Source organism: Nicotiana tomentosiformis, chromosome 2 (genome assembly GCF_000390325.3).
Source record: "Nicotiana tomentosiformis chromosome 2, ASM39032v3, whole genome shotgun sequence".
Lineage (NCBI taxonomy): Eukaryota > Viridiplantae > Streptophyta > Magnoliopsida > Solanales > Solanaceae > Nicotiana > Nicotiana tomentosiformis.
In genome coordinates this window covers 115,508,345-115,526,737 of record NC_090813.1, presented here as the reverse complement: position 1 = coordinate 115,526,737, position 18,393 = coordinate 115,508,345, and the positions used below count along the sequence as shown (strand labels likewise).

General features: G+C 35.2%; 1 protein-coding gene across 2 annotated transcripts; it reads left to right on the top strand.

The window, feature by feature from the left end:
* The first annotated feature begins 16,611 nt into the window (after positions 1-16,611).
* On the top strand, positions 16,612-18,093 carry LOC104109900 (reticulon-like protein B13). 2 transcript variants are annotated; one of them, XM_009619281.4, is made up of 5 exons: positions 16,612-16,823; positions 16,915-16,980; positions 17,103-17,289; positions 17,430-17,641; positions 17,773-18,093. In XM_009619281.4, exons 1-5 carry the CDS (start codon positions 16,772-16,774, stop codon positions 17,943-17,945), a joined length of 690 nt encoding a protein of 229 aa, XP_009617576.1. In that variant the 5' UTR covers positions 16,612-16,771; the 3' UTR covers positions 17,946-18,093. The 2 variants fall into 2 exon arrangements, with proteins under 2 accessions (XP_009617576.1, XP_009617575.1); XM_009619280.4 differs by having other exon boundaries at positions 16,915-16,986.
* Positions 18,094-18,393: the final 300 nt, after the last annotated feature.

Here is an 18,393-nt window from a genome sequence, read left to right as displayed (position 1 = left end):
CAAAGCAATGATATTCCTACGCCATCATCTCGATGAAGGATTGAAAATAGAACATCTCACTATTAAAGATCCAGTCATACTGTGGAATAATTTAAAAGATAGATATGACCAACTGAAGATGGTCGTTCTTCCACAGGCACGTTATGATTGGACTCATCTAAGGCTACAAGATATTAAATATATCAGTGAGTATAATTATGCTATGTTCAGAATTATTTCTCAATTGAAATTATGTGGTGATAATATTACTGATCATGATATGTTGGAGAAAACTTTCACCACTTTTCATTCCTCGAATATGCTCCTGCAGCAGCTATATCAAGATATGGGATTCAAAAAATATTCTGAACTTATCTCACATCTTCTTGTAGCCGAGCAACATAGTGGGCTATTAATGAAAAATCATGAAAACCGACCTACTAGTTCTTGTCCATTCCCTGAAGTGAATGAGACGAACTTCCACCAAGCTAAGTGTTGAAGAGGACGTGACCCCAGTCGTGGTCATGGCCATGGTCGGGGAAGAAAATCTAGTCATGGTAATAATAATGCACCAAAAAACCCTCCTCACCACGAGTAGTGAAAAAGGAAGGAACAAAAACATGAAGCGGTGCAAGAAGCAAAGGCAGAAAATGCATGTTATAGATGTGGAGGAAAAGTGCACTGGTCACGTACCTGTCGTACGCCAAAGCACCTGGTTGAGCTGTATCAAGCCTCCCTAAAGAAGACAGAGAAAAATGCTGAAGCAAATTTTATTTCTGAAAATAATTTAGACTTCATGCATTTGGATGTAGCTGATTACTTTGCACTTCCGGAAGGAGAAACAAGTCATGTTATCGGTGATGAATCTGTAGAAATGTAAATATTTTAATTTTTGTTATTTGTAGTAGATAGTATGGTTATGTAATTGTTATACATAAATAAAAGTTATGATTTGATAATGATGTTTATTATCATATTTATTTTGTTTATTTCATTTTGAATAATATGGATAATCCTCAAATTATGTTTGGATCAAAGACCAATCATAAAAATATTTGTGTAATTGATAGTGGAACAACTCATCAGAAATACTTTTCTTATTTGCATAAGGAAAAAGTAAATATTTCAACAATTTTCGGTAATATAAGTTTGATTGAAGGCTCCGGAAGAGCCACTATATTTCTGTCTAAGGGAACAAAACTTATAATAGATAATGCATTATTCTCCTCCAAATCCCGAAAAATATTTGTTGAGTTTTATGGATAAATGGGTATCATGTTGAGACGATAGATGAAATGAATATGGAATATTTTTGTATTACAAAGAATGTTTCTAGCCAGAAGTGCATTGTAGAAAAGTTATCAACTTTATCTTCCGGCTTATACTACTCAACGATTAGTACAGTTGAAGTACACTTTATCGTAAACCAGAAGTTTACTGATTCAAATATTTTTGTGCTTTGGCATGGCCGTTTGGGCCATCCTGGATCAATAATGATGAGACGAATTACTGAAAATTCGAGTGGGCATCCATTAAAGAACCTGAAGATTCTTACAAATAATGAATTTTCTTGTGATACTTGTTATCAAGGCAAAATAATCACTAGATCATCACCAATGAAGGTTGGCATTGAATCCCCTGCCTTTCTAGAACGTATACATGGGGATATATGTGATCTATTCACCCAGCAAGTTAGTTGTTTAGATATTTTATGGCCCTAATAGATGCATCTTCAAGATGGTCTCATGTGTGCCTACTATCATCTCGCAACCTGGCATCTGCAAAGCTATTAGCCCAAATAATTCGATTAAGGGTACAATTTCCAGATTATCCTATAAAGGCTATTCGCCTTGATAATGCTGGAGAATTATCATCTCAACCTTTTGATGTTTACTGTCTATCGGTTGGGATAAAAGTTGAACATCCTGTAGCTTATGTTTATACCCAAAATGACCTTGCAGAGTCATTTATTAAACGCCTGCAATTGATAGCAATACCACTATTTATGAAAACAAATTTCCCCACTACTGTTTGGGGCCATGCTATTTTGCATGCAACATCACTTATCCGTCTCAGACCGACACATTATAATAAATATTCGGCGTCACAATTAGTTTTTGGTCATGAACCAAATATTGTCCATCTACGAATTTTTGGATGTGTTGTATATATGCCAATAGCACCACCACAACGCAGTAAGATGGGCCCGCATAGAAGGTTAGGAATATATGTTGGGTTTGAATCACCCTCTATTATTCGCTATCTTGAAACATTGACGAGAGATTTATTTACTTCTCGATTTACAGATTGTCGGTTTGATGAAACAAATTTTCCACAATTAGGGAGAGAGAAAAAGGAAATCAAAAGAGAAATTGTGTGGAATGTTTCATCATTATCCCATTTTGATCCACGTACCCTTATATGTAATCAGGAGGTCCAGAAGATCATCCATGTACAAAATATAGCAAATCAAATGCCAGACGCGTTTATTGATTTGAAAAGGATAACTAAGTCACATATCACTGCAGAGAATGTGCCTATCCGAATTTATGTCCCAACATGATCATGTACTAGCATGAGAGCTAGTAAACCTAAAGCACGCCTGAAGCGTGGTAGGCCTTTGGGTTCTAAGGATCGAAATCCTCGAAAAAGAAAATCGACAAATGATCAAAACGATACTATGAAGGTATCCCTTGAAGAGACCCAAGATCTGATTAGTTCTGAGATTCCTGAAGAATTCAATGAACCTGAGACTCAAGTGAGTGAGAAGATTTTAATAAGCTCAACTGACGAAGGGATTAATTTAAATCGATCTGAAATATTGGTGGATAATATTTTTGCATATAATGTTGCACTTAACATTATGCAAGATAGCGAGGATCTTGAACTCCGATCTGTCGAAGAATGTCGACAAAGATCTGATTGGCCAAAATGGCAAGAGGCAATTCAATCAGAATTGAATGCACTTGCTAAAAGAGAGGTCTTTGGACCAGCAGTCCAAACACCTGCTGGTATAAAACTAGTTGGTCATAAATGAGTTTTTGTGCGAAAAAGTAATGATAAAAATAAAACTGAAAGATCTTGTCGCACAAGGATTCTCACAATGGCCTGGAGTCGATTTTGATTAAACATATTCACATGTTATGGATACCATAACATTTCGATATCTCATCAGTTTAGCACTATATAAAAAGCTTGAAATACATCTAATGGATGTAGTTATAGCTTATCTGTACGGTTCACTTGATAATGAAATTTATATGAAAATCCCTGAAGGATTTAAAATGTCTGAAGCAAATTCAAAATCTCGGAAAATGTATTCAATCAGATTACAAAGATTTTTGTACGGTTTAAAGCAATCTGGGTGTATGTGGTATAATCGCCTTAGTGAATATTTGCTGAAAGAGGGCTACATAAATGATGTTATTTGTCCATATATTTTTATAAAGAAAATGACATCATAATTTGTTATACTTGCTGTTTATGTTGATGACATAAATCTTGTTGGAACTCCAGAAGAGATCCAAAAGGCAATTGAATATCTTAAGAAAGAATTTGAGATGGAAGATCTTGGAAAGACAAAACGTTGTCTTGGTCCGCAAATTGAACATTTAGCATACGAGATCTTTATCCACCAATTTGCCTATACATAAAGGGTCTTAAAACGTTTTTACATGGATAAAGAGCACTCATTGAGTACATAAATGGTTGTTCGATCACTTGAAGTGAATAAGGATTTGTTCCGACCTCCAGAAGAGGATGAGGAACTCCTTGGTCCCGGAATACCTTATCTTAGTGCAATTGGTGCACTTATGCATCTTGCTTATGCTACAAGGCCCGACATACACTACCAGAAATTCGCTAAAAAACGACCAAAAATACCGACCAACGTTGGTCGGTTATGGTAAATTACCGACCAAAACGCGACCTTTACGGTGTGGACGGTATTTTGATGGTCGGAACGGCTTACCGACCAAAGTTGGTCGGAAATTACCGACCAGCTTTGGTCGGTATATTAAAACGACCATCTCACAAGTTTAATTACTTACCGACCAACTTTGGTCGGAAACATATTTTATTAATTTAATTTTACCGACCAAAGTTGGTCGGATTATCTTTTTTTATTAATTATTAAAATTAAAAAAAACCGACCAACTTTGGTCGGTAATTGAAAATATATATTTTTTAAAACTAATTAAAATTAAACATTACCGACCAACTATGGTCGGTAATCTCAACAATACAAGCAAAATACCGACCAAAGTTGGACGGTAGTCTTGAATTTTGGGAATTCAACGTTCATTAACCGACCAACTTTGGTCGGTATTTTGGAATAAACTTTTTTTTTTATTAAAAACCGACCAACGTTGGTCGGTTTTTATGGGATTAATTTTGGCATAAAATGCCTGTTTTGGCAGCTAAACCACCTGCCAGCATACCAATACAACAACACAACAACAACAACAACAACAACAACAAAAACACAATAACAACAACAACAACACAACAACAACAACAACAACAACAACAACAGAAACAAAAACACAACAACAACAACACAACAACAACAACAACAACAACACAACAACAACAACCAAAACATTCAATAAATACTTTAAAAAGAACAAATTAAAGTTCAATTGAACATAAAAATCCAAAACCAAGTTAAAACTAATTACAACTAGTTCAAAACTGGTTCTATTTGTCTAGTTCAAAGTATATAAAAGTCAAGGGGTGTTTTGTACAACATCATCATCACCGTCTAATGAACTTTCATCTCCAAGACGATATAGAGAACGGTCTTGTGGAAGACGAGAAGCACGATCACGGGGAGGACGGGAGGAACGATCACGAGCAGGGCGGGAGGAACGATCACGTGGAGGTCAACCCTCTGGAGATGACTCACGAGATTGGGGCAACGGAAAAGCTCTACTAGATATGAGAGTTCTGATCTAAGCTTGCATGCCAAGGAATTGAGCATCTCTAAGCCTTTCTCTTTCCTTGGCCGCTTCTAGCTCTGATGTGAGCTTTGTCACTGTCTCCCACATAGCGGAGAGGCTCTCCCTATTAAGTTGCTCGCCATGCGAGGAAGTCCCTATTCCTCGCATTCCACACTTATAGCGATGGAAGTTTTTAGTAGGAATCCCGTATACCTTCCCCCATTTTGGACCACCAACAGACTCCAACCATATTCTTTCAGCATCCTCGTCCGAAGGTTGGGTTGGCTCACCCGATTCACCAGCTGGATGACTACGGATGAATTCCTCCACGTTACTTTGGTAGCAACCCTATATTATTTTAAATTAAATAAGTATTTCAAGTTGTTTATAAAAGTAAATTATAATACTTAAATAAAATTGAAAGCTTACATATGCAGTCGAGGCCCGGTCCTCGACCCACCTATCTTGATCCCCCTCTTTCTTCTTCTTCACAACATGTGTCTCCTTGAATAGCTCATCATGACTCATTGGACGCCCATACTTCTTTTCCTGAAAACAAATTAATTTAGTTAATAAACAGAATAGATATACTTAGAAAAGTAAAATAATTTAAGCAATTACGTACCAATCTTCTTTTTATTGTCCCTAGGCTGATCGCACCTCCAGTGTGCAAGGAGCCTCCCTTCTTGGATGCACGAGCTTTCTTTCCTTTTTCGCTCCTCTCTAAGAACTCTGCGGTAAGCCATTGCCTTTGCAAATCATTCCACAAATTCTCAAGTAACCAGCCAGGCCTCTTGTTCTTCTTTCTAGCATCCGAGAAAGCATCCGCCAATCTCTTGCGAGCTTTATGATGAAAATTTGTAGCCACTTCCGCGCTATAGCGGTCTTCCCATACACACTTGCTCTGTATTTCAAAAGTTAAATATTAGATGGAAACATCATAAGTATAAATTATTAAACTGCTTAAAAGAACATTTATACCTTAAATTGATTGAAAATTTGCTCCTTCAGTGAGAATGGGCAATCAGTCCAAGTCGCATAAGGGCCATCATAAAGCTTTCTGATGGCATTGGTGATTATCCTCGTAGTTTTATTACCCGGCCTGAACCTACAATTTAACAACAAAAACACATTAATATCTTAGTAAAAATGTTACAAATCAATAAACGCAAAAATAATGAATAACACTTACCCATCACCCTCAGGGACTATGATGATCCTGCCATATCGATCATAATGCACTACCTCGTCATCACCATCCGAAGCATGTGTATCAGATGCATGTGAAGACGGTGTAGGCGGGTCAGAGCTAATGCCTCCCAGGCGAAGGCCTGCAATAGATGGAGTCGATGATGAAGATGGTTGCGATCCCTGTGACTGCGACATAGCTGGATGCGACCCAAGTGGATGTGATACCGATGGCTTGTGACCCGAGTGGCTGTGACCCGAGTGGCTATGACATGGGTGGATGCGATCCATGTGGCTGTGATATGTAGGGATGTGATCCATGTGGATGTGATGCAGATGGCTGTGAGGCAGCTGGACTGTATGTCGGACGTATAGTCCTGTGACCCTGTGATGGAAGACTGGGTGTCTGAATGAAGGTGTACGGCTCGTGATGCTGTGGCAGCTCAGTATAGCCGTGTGGTGGAGGATAAGACATAGGCATCTCTGAAAAAGGTGGACAAGAGGGAGTATTATTTTCTACCCTCCTCTTTCCCTTCCTACCTTTTTCTCGACCCCGAGAACTAGTAGGGTCATTGTTACCTTGACCCTTGCCTGCCATCTGCATAATATAATACACATTTAGATTGAAACATATAAGAAACTAGCTATAAAACGAGAGTGCTTTAAAAACCAACTTTTTAATCCTCATCGACGTATTGTTCCTCGTCCGAGAATTCTTCGTCCTCACTTGTTTGAGCTTCATCAGTTGATTCCTCGTCCTCATTTTCTATAATTGTTACTTCATTTATATCAACTTCTTCCAATATGCGTTCAGGATGTTCCAAATCATTTTCTAACTGATCGTCCACTATTTGGTGAATATTGGAGATATCGTTTTGATATGCAACATCTAACACATTCTCGACTTCCACCCTACCTACAGGCTTAGTTTTTATTACAACCCACCAATCGGACTTATTCCGCCGCAATGGATAATGAGCATAATACACTTGCCTAACGTTATGTGCAATTATGAAAGGATCATAGCAATCATACTCCCTCGTATGATTAACCTCAATTATGTTGTATTGGTTGTGTACTCTTGTACCTCTTGTTGGATTTGGGTCAAACCACTTACATCTAAAGAGTATCAATTTCTTATATGGCCAACCTGTATATTCTAGTTGTAATATTTCTTTGACCACACCATAATAATCAATATCTCCAACTTGATTGCCATCACCACCTAGAACCCACACCCCGTTGTTGTTGCTATTTTTATTTTTAGAGCAATCATCTGTATGAAACTTATAACCATTCACTACGTACTTAAGACATTGTTGTGACCTGAAGCCCAGGTCCCCAAGATATATCTTTCAAAAATTGATTTACACCATTATTTAGATTATTTACCTACATAGAGTTAAAAAAATTCATAAGTTAGCACAACTTATGAATCAATTTTTATACATTCACTACATATATATATATATATATATATATATATATATATATATATATATATATATATATATACACTTACAAACTGTTTGAACCACGTATCAAATCTCGTATATACAGCATCATAGCCAAATTGACCCACGAAGTGACTGTGACATATCAAATATTTTTAGTAGTTGCATCAATATGTAGTCACAGTAAATTTTACATTTTGATAACTAATAAATCAATACTTACTTGAGAAATGGTACAACTTCGGGACAATTTAGCAACACATGAAGTGTAGCTGACTTGTACTCCATATCACTCAAACTTCTCTTTCTAACATCCTTAGAACATCGGCCTGGTTGATTGAATATGGACATTGGTGGATATAATGGATCATTCACACATTCGACCGTGTGCCTATTGGGCCTATTCCTAGAACATGGCACGTTACTCTCAAAATAATAAGAACAAAAATGTGCAGTTTCCTTTGCAAGATAGGCTTCGCATATAGATCCTTCAATCTTATTCCTCTGCTTAACAAATTGTTTGCATTTGCCAATTGTCCTACATAATCTCATGTTAGCCAATAACATTCAAATAAAATAGAATAGTACATCAAACTTATAATATTACCTCTCAAAGGGATACATCCATCTGCATTGAACAGGCCCTCCAAGTCGTGCCTCGTGTACAAGGTGTATTGGAAGGTGTTCCATCACATCAAAGAAACCACATGGGAATATTTTTTCCATCTTACTAGAAATTACACGGATGTTCTGGTCCATCCGAAGTAGGTTTTCTTCCCTTAATGTGGTAGAACACAAGTCTTTGAAAAACAAACTAATCTCTGTGATGGGTTTCCAGATTCTTTCAGGCAAACCACAAAATGCAATAGGCACTAAGGTCTCCATGAAAACATGGCAGTCATGACTTTTCAAATGGCTCAACTTCCCTACCTCCATATCTACTTTTTTTCCAAGATTCGACGCATAACCCTCAGGCATCTTTAATTTCGTAACCCAATCACAAATTTGTCGTCTTTCCTCCAAAGTGAATGTGTAACTTGCTTTGGGCTTGAACACCTTACCATTGTTTGCTGTCTGCAAGTATAATTCAGGCCGCCTGCAATATTCTTGTAAGTCCATTCTAGCCTTCGGGTTATCTTTTGTCTTACCTTTAACATCCATCACTGTGTTGAACAAATTATCAAAATAATTCTTCTCAATATGCATGACATCAAGGTTGTGTCGGAGAAGATTATCCTTCCAATAAGGCAACTCCCAAAATATACTCTGTTTCGTCCAATTATGATTAACACCATATCCGGGGAATCTATAAGGTGGAGCCTCAGTAACTTTACTGAAGTTCTGGACCCTCTCCCAAATTTCCTCACCTGAAAGTATCGGAGGTGGAGAATCATATTCCACTTTATTCTTTTTGAATGCATTTTTCATCCTTCTAAACTCATGATCATCAGGCAAGAATTGACGGTGACAATCAAACCATGATTGCTTTCGGCCATGTTTCAAAGTGAACGCTTTACTATTTTTCATGCAGTAAGGACAAGCTAGCTTCCTAACAGTCATCCACCCAGCCAACATTCCATACGCAGGAAAATCATTAATAGTCCACATTAAATTAGCACGCATATTAAAATTCTGCTTGGTTGATATGTCATATGTTTCAACACCATCATACCACAATTGTTTTAGCTCATCAATCAAAGGTTGCAAATATACATCAATCAAACTTTTCGGATTACGTGGATCGGGGATAATACAATTTAAGAATATATATGGACTAGTCATACACAACTCAGGTGGTAGATTATAAGGTGTAAGAAAGACAGGCCAACATGAATATGGTGTCGCAGATATAGAAAAAGGCGTGAATCCATCGGCACACAGACCTAACCGAATGTTCCTTGGTTCACTAGCAAAATCTGGATATGTCCTATCAAAGTGCTTCCAAGCTTCTCCATCTGAAGGATGACACATAACACCAGGTGGTCTTCTATTTTCAATGCCATCTCATATGAGGAGCAGAACTCATCGACGCATATAACCTCTTTAACCTAGGTATAAGAGGTAAATAATGCATTGCCTTGACATCGACCATATTCCCGCTGGAAAGCCTCTTGAAACGAGGCTTTTCGCAAAATTTACAACTGTCTAAAGTTGCATCATCTTTATAATATAACATGCAACCATCTTCACAACAATCAATTCTCATTGACGAAAGTCCTAACTTAGAAACCAATCTCTTCGCCTTATAGAAATCACCATGTAAGTTGATATTAGGGTCAACTAGTTCACTCATAAGGTCAATGAAACAGTCCATGGCTGCTTGAAAAATATTCCAATTAGATTTGATACTTAGTAATCTAACTACAACAGACAGCTCAGAGTGCGGACTTCCTTCACGTAGTGGACGACTAGCTTCCTCTAACTATTCATAAAAACGTTTTGTTCAACATTTTCATTGAGCTCACCCCCAAAAGCATCCGCAACCATATCCTGAATTCTAGAATCAAGATTTGTATTCTCCACCGACCTACTACTTTCACCAACAACCATGTTATGAAATATCCCACGGCTACCATCGATCTCTCCATGATTAGTCCACACAAAGTAATTCTCTATAAACCCCTTCCTATAAAGATGAAGCTTAACTTCCTCCGATTTTTTAAACTTCATACAATCGCACCTGACACAAGGGCACCTAATTACTCCTTCACTTTGGTATGGTGGAAGTGACATTGCATGTCTAATAAAGTCATCAACCCCTTCTACAAAATCCTCCCGCAATCCCCGCCGATTAGGATAATTTCTATTGTACATCCAAGTACGATGTTCCATCTATACAAATAAAACAAGAATAAATTAATTTATTCTACAATTATAAATTAATTATATCCTTTTTAGTTAATTCAAGATAATTATATTTTCCTAATTATATTAATTTATATCCTAAAAGTTCAATTCATATCCAAAAGGTCCAATTCATAACTTAAAAGTTCAATTCATATCCTAAAAGTTCAATTCACAAGAACAAATCCTAAAAACTAAAATTTCAATTCATATCCTATGAGTTTAAACATAAACTAACTAACTAAAGAAATTCAACCCATACCCTAAAAGTTCGATTCACAACAACAAATTAATTTATTCTATAATTATAAATTAATTAACAAAACTAATTAGTTAATAAAACTAATTAAAACAAGACCTAAACCCTAATTCCCAATAAAATACAATGTTCAAATAATTGAAACACTAATCAATTGAAACTAATTCATAACTAATTAACAAAACCTAGAAATAATAAATAAATGGGTTGTAATAATTCAAACCTAGAATTTTTAGGAGATGGAGAAGGAGAGGGGCGGCAGTGGCAGTGGAAGCGGTGACGGCGACGGCGACGACGAGGGGGAGGGCTGGAAGCGAGGGGGAGGGCTGGGAGAAGGAGAGAGGGGAAGAGGGAAGAGGAAAATATTTCAGAGAAATGGGGGTTTCCCCCGTTTTTCACTTCTCTGATTTTAGAATTACCGACCAAAGTTGGTCGGTAATTTTGGTCGGTACATTAAGTGCTAACCGTTTGACCAAAAACCGACCAACTTTGGTCGGGTTTTTTTTTTAAAAAAAATTAAATTCTTTTTTTGTGTGTGTGTTTTTTTTCTTAAAATATTATAAATTATAAAATAAATATTATAAACTACAAGCATTTATTTTATTTAACTATGCAATTATTATAAATAATTATAAACTATAAGCATAATCTTTATAAATAATTATATTAACTATTTAATTTTAATAAATTATAATATCATCTATCTAAGTAAATTTTCTAAGTTATAATTAAGTATGTGAGTAATTTCACACACACACACATACACTATATTGTAATTGATGCTAATAACTTCTTTTTTCATTCGTTCATCACTAATAATGCATGACATAGATTAATCGATATATAGGTCGAGACGTTTTGATGAATCATCGATAATACATCTAAGTAAGTTATAAGTCGATGAATCAATTTACAAATAGATATATTTGATGATAAAGTATATATACTAATTAGTATCTTCCCAAGTCTATCCCTAAAAGAACCTGATCCTGTGGTCCTAGCGCTTCATGTTCCTATATATATATATATCTAGCGCTTCATATTCTTATATATATATATACACACATACAAACACACTTCATTGTAATACTTTAACTATATATATAGCTTGTTATAGTATATGTTAGTGTGTATATATATAGCTTGTTAAAGTTTGACCATGTTTGACCTATTAATTTAACTCGCTTACTTAATATTAATATCTTCTTTCGTTTATTTAATTTGTGATCCATATATATATATATATATATATATATATATATATATATCACAGATGTTTAGTATTAATTCTTTTATTTTTCATTCATTCATCACTAATAATACATGGCACAACTAGATTAATCGATATAAGTCGAGAGGTTTTGTTTTTACTATTAGTCGATATAGGTCAAACGTTTTATTTTGATATTCATCGATGCATCTAATTAAGTAAGTTATAAGTCGATGAATCAATTTACAAATAGCATGTTATATATAGTATATGTTAGTGTATTAATTATTTGTATTACAAAAGTGTTAGCGAATTACATTTATATTATTTAGATAGTAAATATAAAAGTAATTTGAAAGTTTGATCAATATTGTTGACGTAATAACCGACCAACTTTGGTCGGTTATTTTGCAGAAAATAAAAATTACCGACCAAAGTTGGTCGGTAAATACTTCCCCTACATTAACCGACCAACGTTGGTCGGTAATTTTAAATATAAATTCTTAAATATTATAAAATATTTTAAATAATAAAATAATTATTAAAATTTAAAAAATTGGATCCAGATTACCGACCAACGTTGGTCGGTAATCCAAAATTTTCTTGTCTGACCAGCTTGGTCAATTCATTGACCAATTTACCGACCAACGTTGGTCGGTATTTAGTTTTAAAAAATATAAATATTTTTTTTCCCTAGTTTCCGTCCAACCCGGACGGTTTTTGGTCGCATATTTTGACCAACCAATGTTGGTCGGAAATTGTTGGTCGGTTTTTAACAGATTTTTAGTAGTGATAGCATTTTCTGTTAATTTACTAGCAAGATATAACTCTTCTCCTACACTGAGACATTGGAACGAGATTAAGCATATATTGCGATATTTAAAGGGAACACTTGATATGAGTTTATTTTATTCTAACAAAAGGTAGTGCAAGATCTTGTTGGTTATGCAAATGCAGGTTATTTATCTGATCCACATAAAGCTCGATCTCAAACCGGGTACGTGTTTACATGTGGAGGTACTGTCATATCATGACGCTCCACAAATCAATTTATTGTTGCTACTTCTTCAAATCATGCTGAGATAATAGCTATTCATGAAGAAAGTAGGGAATGTGTATGGTTGAGATCAGTGATTCATTTTATTCAAGGAAAATATAGTTTGGAATGTGATAAAAATCCACAATTTTATACGAAGACAATGCTGCATGCATAGCCCAATTAAAGGGAGGATTTATAAAAGGAGATAGAACGAAACGCATTTCACCAAAATTATTCTACACACATGATCTTCAGAAGAAGAAGAAAGTGACATTGATGTGCAACATATCCGTTCAAGTGACAATCCGGCAGATTTATTCACTAAATCTTTGCCAACTTTAACTTTTGAGAATATGGTATACAAGATTGGAATGCGGATTAGTTATGCGTATAATACACGCTATACTCTTTTTTTCTTACTAAGGTTTTTCTCATAGGGTTTTCCTTATAAGGTTTCTAATGAGACAACTAGTTATGCGTATTACTAAATATGTGTACTCTTTTTCCTTCACTAGGATTTTTTTTCACGTGGTTTTTCCTAGTAAGGATTTAATGAAGCACATTATCTTTTAATTGAACATCCAAGAGGGAGTGTTATAAATATATTATATTATGGATGTTTATTTAGTACTCCGTTGTAAATAAGCTTCCTGAAGAAGCTTATCTATATGAGACTCCGCCGTAAATATGTTTATCTATTTAGTACTCTATTGAAAATAAGCCTCTTGAAGAAGCTTATCATTTCGGTACTTCGTTATGGATAAACATCACCCCCGGTAGAAGATTATCTATATCTGGTACAATGAGCTTATCCTTTCAGTACTCTGTTATGGATAAAATTACCCCCGATAGAAGATTATCTATATCTGGTACAATGAGCTTATCTTTTCGGTACTCTATTATGGATAAACATCACCGGCCTCTGGTAGAAGATTATCTATATCTGGTACAATGAGCTTATCCTTTCGGTACTCTGTTATGGATAAACATCACCCCGGTAGAAGATTATCTATATATGGTACAGTAGCAGCTTACAAGAAGCTTACACAACAGCTTGCAGAAGCAGATTACATAACAACTTTCTTTCTTCTATAAATAAAGGAGATTTAAGTTCACTATGTACATAAGTTTGAAATTTGAATAATATATCAGTTTCGGTCTATACTTGTCTTTACTTTACAGTCTTTATTTCATAACACTTTTTGCTTTTTCTTTACCCTATTTGTGTAGGGTTTTTCTATAATTATTTTTATTTTTGTGTATGAATGGTTTGATTTGGTTTGGAGATAATTACTTTTGAATTGTGACATGAGAATCCTTTTGAGTTTTCTAGGATAAATGTTTTTGAGCTCGAACTTAGGAAGGAGTATATACTATCACAAAGTTCTAAACATACGTTTTTCAATTTAAATGTGGGTGAAATTCACATATCAAAACCGATTAGACATATTTTGAGACATTTTAGCACTGAACTTTAGGGATGTATCGGTAACTATGAAATCAAAGAAATAATCTCCAATAACTTGTTATAATTTGACTATGAAAAAAATAATTCTACAAAGATCCCACATGTTTTATTATGAGTTTTCTATGTTGTTTCTTACCAAATCTCATTCGAAAGGAGTCATGTGAATCAGGGTTATGCGCGAAAATCGTCATTATGATGTTATATAGTAAAATGTACCTGCAAGATCAGGGCGAAGGTAGCGTTCAACTAACGCGTTCAATTAAACCTATAACTTTCGATGCAAAGTAAAAATTTATATGTAAAAATTAATTAAAATCGTAAAAATAATATTTATGAACCTATAACTTTAAAAATATAATGAGTTGAATGCTAAAAATCGTGAAAATTGAATCAATATGATTTAAATCTTGAATTAGCGTAATTTGCATAGTGAATGGTGCATGACCATACCCCAAAATCCTCTTGGCTAGCATGTTGAGTTAATTTATTCAACAATGCATGGCATAAATACACCGTGGTTCGTTATTCTTCAAACTGATGAAAAGGGAAAAGGGAAAAGTGAAGTGTATGTGCATAATTCTTAACTTTGTGATGAACTTGCACGTGGCATGTCTGTTTCTTCATTTCTCCGCTTTGTTTTTCTTTTTATCACATTGCAAAGGCAACCACACGCTGGATATCTTTAAGTCGCAATTCGAAAGGTCATCGTCTGCTACTGGGCATTCTATTCATTTCGAGGAAGAAACAAAACCCTGGAAACAAAATATTGAGAAAAGCCATCAACCTTTCTCCACGGAATAATGAAATTGTTGAACTTTGCATTGTACTTAGGTGCGCGCAATTCACTTGCACTAAAGTCTCATCTTTACCTTCTTTTGATTTGCAATGCCCTCAAGAACTAGCTTCCTAACTTAGTCTATTAAAAAGTAGTCGATAACGTTACTCGTAATATTCTTCTAATAAAGAAATAGGCTGCTCTTATAGAAATTTTAAAAAAAAAATCCTTCTTCGCCTAACACTAACAGACGCGAAATTTGAATTTTTATGAATTTGCTCTAAAAAAATAAATAAAGATGAGATCGATGTATAGTTCATTAAAATATATTGTTTCAGTTTTATATATGTTTTTTTTGGGAGAGATGGATACATACGAGTTACGACATGAAAACTAGATCATTTTTACTCCATTCAAATTGCAAATGATAATAGGAGATTATTTCCTTTAACAACAAAGCTTATGTCACTGAAATGTTAGGAAATTGCAGTGCAAGTAGAGAATTGATGGTCGGTCTCACCTTGGCTATTTTGCTTAGGATTCTTTTACCATACATTCTGGTGCGGCCCAACATTTTGATGCAGCTTTGAGGTAAAAATAACACCAACTAGCCAGTTTTCGGACTGGTAATTGAAAAATAGCCAATATTTGCAAAGTCATTGAAAAATAGCCACTATTTTACTGCAACACGGAAAATTCCAGCATAATATACTGGAGATTGGTGCACCTGTGTATGAACTTCCAGCATATTATCCTGGAACTCCAGCACACGGAAAGTTCCAGCATAATATACTGGAGATTAGAGCACCTGTGTATGAACTTTCAGCATATTATGCTGGACCGGTATATTATGATGGAGTTCCAATATATTTATACTGCAACTCCATCATAATATATTGGAGTTCCAGCATAATATATTGGAACTTCAGTATATTATGCTGGAAGTTCACATGTAAAAAATTCGAACTCCAGCATATTATACTGGAATATTTTCTGGATTTTGAACAGTGTTTTTGTTCAGATTTATCTTTACATGAAAAATGGCTAAATTTCGATTACTTTTGAAATTGTGGCTATTTTTCAATTACCACTTGTAAATCTGCTATTTTTAAATTTCACCCAGCTTTGAGATCTCAGCCTTGTACAGACCTTTTCGAGGTGCTACTCTATAGGCGTGAACTTTTAGATATATAAATAGCCGGTCATATTCAATATTTACTTCTTTTAGCATGTATATATAAATTATATATTAATTATACATATATTATACATGTGGCGGCTATTATTTAAGTTAATTCTACTATAAAATATAAGAATGTGAGCCCAAAGCATGACATTATGGGTAGAGTGGGTTTAATTACAAGCAGCCCGTTTAGATGACGATCATTATATTACATCGTGGCGCGACCCTGCATGGTTTCGGTCCACGTTTCGACTAATTGAGCGCCATGTGTTTATCTGGAATGACCTGCTCAGTTGTTCTGCACTCTTTGTTGTCCTTCACGTTTCTCAGCTGAACACAATACCTATCTCAAGTTGCTCTTTCAAAGTGTACCAGAAACTTTAATAAGTCCCTTTTTTGTTTATATTTTTTGCTTTGTTTGAAGCCTTCAATATGCAGACTTCAACAGATTCTCCACCAACTCGTGAAATTGGCAACGATTCAGGTATCTCCATAACTCAATTGTCACAGTACTGTCCAGTGAAAGATCCCCTTCTTAACTCCCTTTCTGTCTATAATTTTTGCTTTATTTGCAGCATCCAACATGCACACTACTTCAACAGAGTTTCCAACCCCTTCACCAACTCGTGATGTTAGCAACGGTACAGGTTACGTTAGTCTCATTTCTCCTTGATAACCCACTCGCCTTAATTAATTTTTCCTTCTTCACCTGGTCTCTTTGTGTAAAGTTACTGATACAAGTATTTTACGGTATATCTTTCAGATATAGTCAGAGATGTAATATTATGGAAGAGGAAGAATTTGAGTGTTCTAACACTTTTAGCAGCTACAGCCATATGGCTAGCACTTGAAGTCTATGAATTGAAATTCGTGACACTCTTTTCCTGGATGTCCATGCTCGCAGTTGCGTTTCTCCTTTTCTGGGGTAACATACATAGGCTTTTGGGGAAGTAAGCAACCGCCAAACTTAATTTTTCTTTAGTAATCGTTCTATCAATATATATATTTGTGTATGTTCTGCTTATTTTAGCTTTGAACATGAGTAGTAGCTACATATTACTATTAATTAGTGCGGTCACTATTTCTGCAGAGAGCCAGTGGACATGTCAGCGATGTATATAAGCGAGAAATCAGCTAGGGAAATGGGGGCCAAAATCCAGGAATATGTGGAAAAAAGCCTGCGATTAGTATTTAGCGTGAGTGCCGAGAAAGAATGGCTCGTTTTTGCCGGAACTGTAGCTTCTTTGGGGTTGATTTCGGTGGTTGCTAGCTACTTTGATTTACTTACGCTTCTCTACTTTGGTAATACAATCTCTTAATATATATATATATATATATATATATATATATATATATATATATCCAGTAAATTCATTTTTGGTGTGAAGGATTTAATTATGTGTTCATACTAAATTTCCTGGCTTTGGGAGCAGGTGTCGTGGTGGGACTGACTGGACCATTTGTATATGTGAAATATGAGCACAAGATTAAGGAGTGGGGGCAGAAAGTAAGAGTGAGGTATCAAAGATGTTACGCCACGGTGGTGCAGAAGCTGCAGGAAATGAAGAACAAGATGCAGGAGAAGAAAAGGAAGAAAATGGAGTAGTCACTGGTTCAATTTTTTTTTTTAAAAATAACTTTGTTCGGTAGTAATAAAGTGAATGTGATTTTTCTATGAATTGGAATCTTTCAGTTTACATATGTTGTAATTAGGTATATGTATATACAAATGATATAAATTTTCTTTTGCACGAGTGTGATGATTTTAAGGAATTAATGTTGATGCACCAAGTAAATACTATAAAATACTAAATAGGAAAATGTTCCGTGGCGCAATGGTAGTGCGTCTAACTCCAGATCAAAAGGTTGCGTGTTCGATTAACTTCGGGTTCAATCCCCGCACTTTTGCACGGATTGCACTCGAGAGTTGTAAAGTAAAGTAAAGACCGTACAAGAAAAACCCACCTATTTCACTCCCTTATGATAGATAAATTTGTTCCAAATATTTGAGTCATGGATTGTTATTTAAAATTTTTTGTTGAATATAGATGACA